The sequence below is a fragment of the Bactrocera latifrons genome, unplaced genomic scaffold, assembly GCF_001853355.1.
Source record: "Bactrocera latifrons isolate USDA-ARS-PBARC rearing strain unplaced genomic scaffold, ASM185335v1 scaffold_81, whole genome shotgun sequence".
NCBI lineage: Eukaryota > Metazoa > Arthropoda > Insecta > Diptera > Tephritidae > Bactrocera > Bactrocera latifrons.
Window position 1 is genome coordinate 493242 of NW_017537501.1, and position 11373 is coordinate 504614.

At 34.0% G+C, this 11373-nt stretch overlaps 1 protein-coding gene across 2 annotated transcripts; it reads right to left on the bottom strand.

Moving 5' to 3' along the window:
• Positions 1 to 6250: 6250 nt before the first annotated feature.
• On the bottom strand, positions 6251 to 10188 carry LOC108976910. Of its 2 annotated transcripts, none has more exons than XM_018946336.1 (5): positions 9600 to 10188; positions 9249 to 9539; positions 8729 to 8951; positions 8001 to 8680; positions 6251 to 7075 (listed from the first exon to the last, which is right to left on the bottom strand). In XM_018946336.1, the coding sequence occupies exons 1-5, from the start codon at positions 10011 to 10013 to the stop codon at positions 6293 to 6295; spliced, it is 2391 nt and encodes a 796-aa protein (XP_018801881.1). In that variant the 5' UTR covers positions 10014 to 10188; the 3' UTR covers positions 6251 to 6292. The 2 variants fall into 2 exon arrangements, with proteins under 2 accessions (XP_018801881.1, XP_018801880.1); XM_018946335.1 differs by having other exon boundaries at positions 7899 to 8680.
• Between the last annotated feature and the right edge of the window lie 1185 nt (positions 10189 to 11373).

Below are 11373 nucleotides of genomic sequence, written 5' to 3' on the forward strand. Positions count from 1 at the left end.
TATGTATATGTATGTAAAAATTGTATCTCTTACTTACATCTAAGTAATCAAGTGTAATAAAATAATTTCAAAAAAATTGCTAGACATTTTTAATAGGGTTGCCATCTGTTCATATATGAAAATAAAATTTAATATTTTTAGCTCTAGCAAACAATTAATTAATTAAATAAAATAATTAACCAAAAAATGCGAGTCAACATTGTTTAATAAGGTTGCCATATATTTAAATAAAAAAATTAATATTTTTAACTCTAACGTACATTTAAGTAATCAAATTAAATTATTATTAATAAAACGCAAAAAAATGAGATTGCCATCTGTTTACCCAAAAGAAAAATTAAAATTTTTATCTCTATAAAATAGTTTTGAAGAAATTGCTAGTAAAATATTTTAGTAAGGTTGCCAGCTGTTTAAATAAAAAATTAAAATAAGAATTTATATATTTTTGTTTACGTACCAGTCAGTATAGTTTGGTCAGTAACCAAATATATGTATAAAATAATTTTAAAAAAATGCAAGTAAAGTTTTTGGTAAGGTTGCCATCTGCTCATATCAAAAATTAAATTTAATATATTTATCTCTTAAGTATATTTAAATAACCAAATAAAATAATTTAAAAAAAAATCAATCAACATTTTTTCAGTAAGGTTGCCATCTGTTCATAAAAAAGCAATGTTGTACCTCTTTTGTAAATTTACGTAACAAATTAAATAATAATAAATTAATTAAAAAGTTGCCATACAGAGAAAATTACGATGAATTTTCTCGTTTAATAAGAGATATTTATAGCTTGTTGCATAATTATATACACTCATGTGAATATTTATGCATGTATACCTTTAGAAAAGCAGTTGAAAATATTAAAGAAAAGCTATTTATGAATATATGTTTGAAAGAGTTGCCATATTATTAAAAAAAATTTTCTTAACTTTATGTCAAATTTAATATATTTACAGAAACAACTAAAGGTCTACACCACACAAACACCTTATATTTAAAGAAATTAGCTAAAAAGAGTTGCCAGCTAGCTTGAAAATAAATTTATGAATACCAAGTGAAAAAATTTTCGAAAATTTTTTAATAGTGAAACATATAACAACTGCTTAAAATAAAAAAAATGCAACACAAAAAATTCTGAAGACGACAAACTTTAAAAATTTGAAATATTTTTTCACAAAGGGTTGCCAATTAGCTTCAAAAAAGTAAATAACACAATACTGGATTTAAAGTGATAGTACATATTCAATAATACAGTCATTTTGTAGTATAAATGTAAATGTAAAGGTTGCCACATTCTACTAACTCTTCAAAATAAAATAAAGATTTTTTTWAAATAAAATTTATGATAAATCCACATTTTTAAGCAGTAAATCCATATACAATACATATAGTATGTATCTTCTATTTTTCACTTTCCTTTTTTCTCTTTCTCTGTAATCAATTAACTGCCGGAAGTGACAAGCGTGCGAATGCAAACGGAAATAAAAGAAGATTGCATTGAAATGTCGCCAAGAATTTAGCTTTCCAATAAAGTTAGCCACAGTGTCAACTGTAAAACCGACAAAAGYACTGGCTTCAACTAATCTCCGTCGYAGCGGCAAGARTTGCATAAGTTTTACTACTGTGACAGTGCGACTTGTCSCAAAGCTGCTTAAAGTGCGCATTCGTCGATGACAAGGTGCAAAAGTTTGCGCGGAACAGTGCAATATTTCGCAAAAATAAATAAAGCATATAAATATTGAAAAGGCAAAAGCKCAAATGTTGACGAAGATGAAGACGTTCTGCTGAACTGATTTTTGCGTTTTTCTTTTTTTTGTCTTTCCTAAAAATCTCAAGACATTGGTCGCGAAGAAATTCTTTTACACAATTTGAAGCTTGAGTGCTAACTGCAGCGTACATTTTATTGTGGCGTCKTTTGCTTTTCGCGCTTGAAAGCTTGCTATTGGCTTTTTTCAGCTTGCCAACATAGCTTATGGAATTTGTTTGGTTATTTTATTACACTTATTGCTTTAACCACACATTTTTCAAGTTTTGTGAACGTTGCACATGGSTGTTAAAACTCTTTGCAATTCGGTTACACAAGAGATCCAAAGACTTTTAAAGCGTTTCCAGAGAGTTGCGTTTGAAGTTTTGGGAAGCGATTGTTAAAAAATTCATACGAGCACGCTTTARCACTCTACCTCTGAAACTCTTTATTCCCTTCTATGAGTGAAGCTGAAAATAGTAGATAGATTCCAGAAATTCTCTCCCATAAAATGCAGTTTTTGAAATCAAATTCAATTTCTTTCTCAATTTTGTTAATTAAATTTTGTTAATTTTTCCAATATACAATATTTAGATCAGTTTATGCAAATTTTATTCCTCAAAGTAATTAAACTCTGCCAAAATAATATTTCTCTCAAAATGTCCAGTACTACGTAACAAATCCGAACAAATYGTCTCTTTCACAGATTGCAGCCATMTAACATGAATGAAAATATWAAGCGCATATATGTATATGTATAAGACCCTCTATAAATAATTTCGAAAATGTGTATTTCAATATACCACATATGCATAAATATTACATGTGTGTAAATAAGTACAAGTTGCTAAATACTCCGTTTGTATATTTATTTTAACACCAACTTTGTTTATTATGCCAAACACAACTGTGGCAGCAATGCGGTTTGGAGCGTAATTGATTTTGCTTATATATGTATTCTGCGTGTTAATACTGTTAATTATATACACACATATGACTTTGTATGCGCATGTGTGTGCTTTGAAAGTGCGGTTACAGTGTCAGCATGACGTCTGAATTCCAAATATTTACTTCCGCCACTGAGTTGGAAATTTGTGAACTCTCCCTCGAAATCAGTTGGCAGTGCTACTGTCTAAATTATGAATGTGTACTTTGTGGGTAAATCAGTGAGGGTGTATGTAATTTTGCATAAAATATGGCATATGTTGGTATAAATGCTTAATTTTGTAAAGTTTTGCATTTGCATGTTACGTATACGCCATGGCACTATTGACTGCATTAAAGCTCAACTTTCGATTTGGGGTTACGTACTCATATATACAGTGTGGTAATGGCTTTTAAACGAATTTCTTCGCAAGTGTAAATATGTAGCTGTATACAAAATCAAATATTATTTTTATATTAATTTTGTTAATGTGCACTTCTTAGGAAAAGGCTGTAATTTAGTTCATATTATACGAAGGCTGGTTCAGTATGGGTAATTATTATTGAAATATTCCAAAGGGGCTTTTAAGAAATGAAAAAGAACAATCCAAATATGATTATCGTGTAGTTGGYCACTCTAGAGTCCTAAAAAGTTCGAACTTTATTACGTTTTCATGAGAATAATGAAGTGGCTATAGAATTTCGCTCTCTCAAGTTTGATTAAAGATGTTTGAGTTTATAAAAAAAATAATAAAATCATCAAAAATCTTAAACTCGGCCACAATGAAGATTTTATAGCCTTTATATATGCATTTCTCACAGCATAAAAGTGTAAAAAATATCCTTATCTTGCTTTTGATGGGTCAGTTTGTACGCGAGCTATATGCAATAGTAGTCCGATCTGAACAATTTTCTCGGAGATTGTAGCCTTGCGTTTGGTAATAATTTCTGCCAAATTTGGTGAAGTTATCTCGTGAAATCAAAAAGTTTTYCTTAGAAGGACTTAACTTTGATCGGTCAGTTTGTATGACAGCTAGAGGCTATAGTGATCCGATCWGTGTAATTTGCTCGAAAATTGTAGCGAAGGTTTGGACAGTTACCTATAACATATGTATTTCATGGAGATATTTTGTAAAATAGAAAAATTTTCCATACAAGTACTRGATATAGATCGGTCAGTTTGTATGACAGCTATATGTTACAATGATACGATTTCGGTGGTTCCGATATATGAGTAACTTCTTGGRGAGAAACGGACGTGTGCAATATTTTAGTTGGATATCTCAAAAACTGAGGGACTACTTCTCGTGTATACAAACGGTGGACGGATAGTCTGAACGACATGAATGGACTGAAATGGCTAGCTCGTCACGCTGATCGCTTAAATATATAATATAATAGACAATATATACAAGTAGATTCTCCGACGCTTCATTTTGGTRTCCCCAACTTTTTGCAAACAATTTTCGGAGTCCTCTTTTACAAGAGGATCTCTGTTAACTACAGTGAGTCTAGGTACTCATGCTATGAGAAACCAACTTAAAAATGAGATATTAATTTCAAAAGAATTTGCTAGTAAAATTAGTATTCTTTAGTTTTACAACGAGTTTTTTTTTCAAAAAATGATCGACTTTTAATTTAAATTCGACTTTCATTCCTCGCTCAGCTATGAAATATACTCGCGTCGCGGCGCCAATTACACTAATTGCATTTTGACATTCATAAACAKTAAATTTAATTTCTAAAGCAAATAAAAATTTAAAGAAACACATTTGAAATAATTTATTTAACAATCGTTATCAACAATTGTTGCGGCTTTTGCCTCTACTCAGCGTTTTCGTCTCTAAAGTATTGTGTCAAATTCGGCGCTGACAGTCTGGAACTCAGCTGAATACTTTTTAAATGTTTGGCTTTGAAAATGTCACTCGAAACCAGCTCAGACATATACACACATACACACTCAACCAAACATCAATTCRCAGCAACACATTTGTTTGTGCTGTCTGTGTCCGTTGGAACAGAAACTTTGCGACACATAACATGGAAACTTTTTTGCCACTCAGCGTCAATTCTTTTTAACAAAATTCTGCAATGTCATCGCGTTCTGACATTCGCAAAGCTGCACTTATCAACTTTACAAGCATTTACATAGTGTCAGTGGTAGTAGCAGAAAGTTGACAGTAACAACGCTWTGTGGCGGCCGGATGAGAGTGAGAGAAATATAGATAATGTGTGTGTGTGAGTATGGCTGCCTGTGTAGCAAGTTTTAAAGTAACATGCCGCTCGGGTTTGCTGGCGGTTTGGCAGAAATTCGTTGRCACATGTTTGTTATGCTTAATGCGAGTATTTGTTTTTATTTATTTTGTTTATATTATTATATTTTGTAATGCGACCTTCTGGTTAAAAAAACTTCGTTTCTGATTATTCCCTTATATGGGATTTCAACTATATTAATAAATAAAATAGTTGGAAAAATTTAATTTTCGTCTTCAACGATGTTAAAAAATCTGTTAATTTTTTTAATTACTGCTTTCGGACTTAAAAGTAACTAGTACGAATACGACCAGATCTGTAACCAGTTCGTGAAAAGATTTACTAGTGAGCTCGCTAAATCTTTCACTCAAGCAGCAATTTCAAAACGTTTAAGAACAGTCGGATACATGCGAATGCAAGGAAATTGAGTAYCATATGAATCGAAGCCAAGACACATTGAAAGAAGTCACGTCAACCAGCTAAATGAACGGCAAAGTGATAATTCCCTTTATTTTGTGGGATCAAAGAGGTGTGCTGTATTAAGAGCATCTCAAACCAGTTGAAACCCTTAATGGGGCACACTTCCGACCACAAATCCTTAAATTGAAGAGTACGATTGCCGAAATATGCACAAACTTTTCGAGTAGGCACGAAGAAATAATTTTTCATGATGAAAGCGCTTCACCACGTCTTGCAAAATGGGTAAAAAACCTATTTGAAAGACAACGGCTGGGAAGTTTCGCYTTACACGCCTTAAAGCCCAGATCTTGCCCCTTGTGACTACTATGCGGGTTCCAAAGTTGAGAGAAAAACTTTACGAATATAGTGATAGACCCAATTCTTTTGGGCTCTACTCTCTAACTAATASAAAGTGGTGGACAAGTTCTGTACCAATTTTGGGACTAAGGTTTACTAGCGGGYTTCTTTCACTTCATTTCAGTAGTTTCGGTCTTTTTCGGCGTCCTTTTCTTTTGAACTCCTTTTAGATTGGTGTATTTCGGATTGAAATTCGACAACTGCCAATACTTGTCTTTATTCAATATAAAGCAATAGATTTAATAGGTCACACGATAGGGAATTTCCTTGTCTGAAACCTAACGGAGCATTTGTTATTTCTCAACATCTGCTGACATAGTCGTATTAGTTTTGCRGGGATCCCAAGTATGGAACACTTTTTATTTGACAATATRTYTCAACGAAATTCGATATGGACTATTTTCCAAGCCTATGGTATTTATATGGAATTTGTTTTTAAAGGTTTTTTTTAAAAGTTTTTTTTATTTTGTTTTCACTTAAAAAATATTATATTGAACCATTCTTTTCGTTCCGTTGCACATATTTTTTTATTCSCTTAAATTTTACACATTTTTATCACTCATTGAAATTTACTTTYTTATTGTTAAGCGCATTCAACACTTCTTTTTCTCTTATTTCTTTCAGTCTCTTTTTGAACTCCCATTGCGCCCATTCATCGGCCGGTTGTACAAAACAGCCCACATCCTCCTCATGCTCCGCATTCAAGAAGTTGTTCTTCAACTCTGCATCTTCGTTGTTATCCATGATGCCAGGCAGATCTCTTCGCCTTACCATTTCCAGTAGTTCCAAACGCTTCGCTTCAATTTGCTCAGCGAAATGCTCTTCTATCGTTTGCAGTAGGTTAGAAGTAGCTTTTAGATTCTCTCCATCCTTATCTAAATCATAAATACATTCCTTGTTGGGCTTATTTTCCGTTTCGGCGMGGTCGTTTGTGTCTTTACTATAGATTATACCATCTAAATCGTTCTTTAAATCATATTTGTTTAACAACTCCTTTGGATCCGTGCTGCCACCGGGTTCACGCGGTTGCTCGCGAAATGGGAATGAACTCTTCAGTAGATTCTCTAAACTTTTGTATGTACTTGGCCAGAGACTCGAGAGATAAGACGGTGTTTCATTGGTTTTGAGTAGATTGAAGCGTATCTTTTTTATTGGACTCGAGCGGTTGAGCTTCACTTGCGACTCCGTTGTGTCAATGCTGTTCGAGATTGAAGACTTGGCGGCATTGTTTTTGAAGTTTTTTGAAGCTGGCGTTGCTTTGTGCTTGAAACGTTTATTTTTTAATTTTCCATCGACATTTATTTGGGAATTTTGCTGCGATGAATTTATGCTCGTGCCCTAAATGAAAGTAAAAAACATGTGTAACTAATGGAAATAAATATTTCTTGAAATTTATTTTAGACAAGTATTGAACTATATGAAGCAAGCAGATTATTCACTGTCGTCTAAAGATAGCCTTACTTTTGACCTGCATAGCCGATAAGAGTCAATGAAAAGTTCAGGTAGTGGAAGTTCTTCGAAACTACCTAGTCTCCTTCTCTYTATATATAGTATACGATATCGTATATCTTTAAGTAGAAAATATTTGTCCTCAATTCTTAGTGGGTTTTCCGAAATGAGGATTAGATAAACTAATCAAATAATGTTTTTTTTTTTGGTTCTAGTATATTGCATGTCAAAACACCAACCGTGTTTAAAAAAAATCGTGGACTTGCTACCTGGGCCTAGGAGCTTAGTGTCTGAATTCCCTTTACAATTTTGTCTCTTTTTCTTTAAAAATAATGAAGTGATACGAGTTGCAAACCGGAAAGTAAAAGCACTTTTCGTGAAGAAGAGTCAGAATTTTATTTGCTCATATAACAATTGCTTCGAGGGTTTAATATCGATTGAATGCGGTTGAAAACTGTTGTCTCTATTCAATTTCTCATAACTTCCATAGATCGAAAATAAAATTAATCCTAAATGTAGGCAACAATACTTCAAACAAGTAAAATTCATCCTAAATGTAGGCAACAACACCAGGATACGCGAACAAAGCTAACTATCTAGCAAAGCATGCAATCCAAAACAAAGTAGAGCGTTAAAGAGTATGAGAAGAAATTTCAATTCGTTGCTAACTTGCATAGCGATTCCTCTTAACTAAACTAGTGCCAATACTAACCCCTTTTCCGCGATTATTTGCAGTATTTCGCTTAGCGGTCTCCAACWCATATGCTTTATAMGCCTTCTTAATATCTTTTTCTGTCYGAATGCCWCTTATTACCTGAGGTCTCACTTTCTTAAGTGCCGKTTTCAAAACAGTAACCACTTTAGGCTCTGTATGAATATTTGTGGAATTATGTGTATTTCGTTCGGCAGTCTCTGGCACTTCTGCCGTTTTCTTCGCTCTCTGTTGCGGTGGACTTATCATAGTTTTATCACTTCTTATACCTGAATCGATTTTCGGGCGTATGTTCYTATAATAATTTCGAGTTTTAACTCTAGATGCCTCTGTCACTAGAGTTGCTTCAATCGCGTTTGTTGGTTTCGGATTATTTGTGTGTTCTTCCTTTACATTCGGCAGTTTCGATACATGCGCCGTTTCAGTCAACGATTTTTTCAGTTCGGCGTTTACATTCGAAGCAACTTTCAAGTCTAATTTACTTTTCTCGACAGTATCACGCAAGAATATCTGCTTGCTATCGTCCAACGTGACCTTCGTATTGTAGATGACGAAACCGCTCTTCGGTTCGGCAACTGGTTTGGCGAAGTTCATATATTTTTCAATCATTTGACGTTGATCGGCCAAATCTTGTATAGCTAATTTGCCGCTTTTCATTATCTCGTTGCCATACAGAGAAAACCAATTGTTAACCATAGCCTCCACATAGCTAACAATGGCGTCCTTCACCGGCTCCACAGTTTCATCCAGTYTGGTTTTCAGCGAATTCATTACTCCGATGTCTAGGGATATGCGAAATTAAAGTGCATAAATAATTGGAAACAATTTACTTGCTGCTTGAGGTTTTCCGTCCGCCCAGCTGGCATGTTTCTGCGCTTGTCCGTCCAGCGTTTGTACTTCTTGACTTTCCTCAATCTCCGAAATATTATCCTCTTCCAATATGGGATAGACATCTTTGCTGCGTCGCGCTGCGAGCTCATCCCAAGGATTACTTTGCTGCTTCGTGCGTGATAGTATTTTCGGCGGCCGATCACATGCTTGCATATCGGTAAACTGCAAAGAATTGTTCATTAGGTTTGTTGTTATATTTCTTCTTGTAACTTTTACAGTTCGTAAATAAAATAAGAATTCAGCCTTAATGTAGGCAAAAAATTTGAAGAAAAACGTTGCCTATCTTTGGGCATAAATTAGCGGAGACACACACCCGTCTTTATATTTTGTCTAGGGATTAGACATTATTTTCATACAAATTCTTTAAATAGTTCGCGATTTAAAATATTCTTGTTTCAGCCCTTCTCCCAATAAACATTAGTATTACGAGTATAAACATTTAGTATCGAAAATACTCACCGTTTGTATTAAATTACTATACAAACTTTGTGCGAGTTTCTCCGGAAAAGGTATCAGCACATTGATGCTGCCACCACAAGTGGCGCGCACAGTTATTTCCGGAAACACCGTTATATTCGTCACCACATTTGTGCGTGTATTTAGGAAATTGATCAACAAACGATGGTCCAAATGTACGCCTATAAGTATGTACAGCATGCGATTGTATATGTAACGCAAGGAATATTTCGAAAATTGACTCCAGCCCTCGGGCATGTAGATTGTGCCCACTTCATCMTCGGAATAGGTGCGCTGTCGTTGAAAATGCAGCAATATTTTTATATCTRCATACAAACATTATAACGTACATACATCATCACCCAGTCCCAGACATCGGAAACCATTCTTCATGAGTATATAATGCGTGAAGGCTATAATCAGATCAGATTTGCTTTTGATTGTGCCATAAATTTGCAAATAAAACTCTTTCCAATCGTCAAAACATTTTTTCGTCTCTTTRTCGTCGTGCTCTTCCTTGCCGTTTACGGTATCTGCGCTCGTTACTCGCTGCAGCGGTTTTGGTGTTTCGGTTTCGGGTTCAACTTTTGCTTCCATAACATCGTTTACCCTTTTCGTATTTTTTTCGGGTTTGTCCGGTTTTTCAATAGCCATTTTCACTTTTGTCTTGCTGTTAWTAGTTGATTTCGATGGGTTCGACGACTTCGAACTCTTCCAACTTTGTTTCGACTCCCTCTGCAGCGTTGTTGGTGTAAGTTTTCTGGACATTTTTCTCTATTATTATTTTTAACGATTTTTTTGCGAATTTTTTTAAATATTTTATGCAAAATAGTTTAGGTTTTTGGTAATTTTGAGTTTTTATTAGCGAAAATGTTGTGGAATATTGGGAATTTTGAAAACAATAAATTATTTATGCGTTTTTGTATTTTTTTGTAATTTGAAAGCAAACCTATGGCGTGAAAATTTTGTGAGATTCTAAGTCAAGAAGAAAATGTTTTTTGATTTTTCATTTTCTGTTCTATACTGGTATAAAAATGTAGGGTTGAATTTTAACCCAAAAATAAACCGAGAAACTGTTGCAAATATTAGCTTCACATATGTCAAACATGCGGTCAATATATTGTTATTGTCTATATCCTATAATAACTATATTTATAACTAGACTAAAAAATAGTCTTTGATTGAATTTGCTTCTAAATTTCGGTTAAACAGGTTAGACCTGCTACTTCTAAATTTAAATATATAATAATTACTTTAAAGAAATTCATATTTAATGCATTCCAAAATCTAGAATGTGAGCGGTGAGAACTTCTAACTGATTTTCTCGTATAAAGTTAGGATGAAAATTAAAGAATAGTATCAAATGTATCAAAATGCAAGTTTCCTGGTAATCTCGCCTTGGAACAATGTTGTCTCCTGTGGAAAAATCAACAGTTATCAAAATGTTCCAAAATATATGACGAGAGCTGTTTAAGTAAAATTATGATAAAGTATCTGAAAAGGTTTTAGTTTAAATTAAAAAATAAATGTTTTCCATATTTCGACCTTATTCTGCATACTTATATAGTGCTCTATAGAATGATCTAATAGATTTAATCAAAAATCGAATTTTGTCAGGTTAAAAACGACCCTCCTGAGGAACAAGAAAGCAGCAGGCGCCTTAGTGAGCATAGTGTGCGAATGACTYAAGCTCACCGTCAACAAATTAATTGGACCTTAGACCTGGMAAATYKACTATCGACCAGATTTTTSCCATGYGTTAAATCTTGGAAAAGAGCCGTGAAAGGACGCTGACAGAACGAAAGGCAATTGCCTTTATGTCGGTATGTGCGAACTTGRCATCTTCGCAAAGCTAATACGGCTGTGTAGCTGATGTCTAGCAACACCAAAAAGGAACAAGGTTTCAGACGAGGTTTTCATGTGACTTCTTCAATTTGCTCTTGGAGAAAATAATTCGAACTGCAGGGTTAAATAGAGAAGGTACAATCTTCTACCTTCTTAAGCGTAAGGGTCAGGTTGTAAACAAGGACAAGACGAAATATCTCCTGTCATCAAACAAGCAGTCATCGAATTCGCGACTCGCACATCACTATTGACTATCGTAACTATGAAGCTGTAGATAATTTCG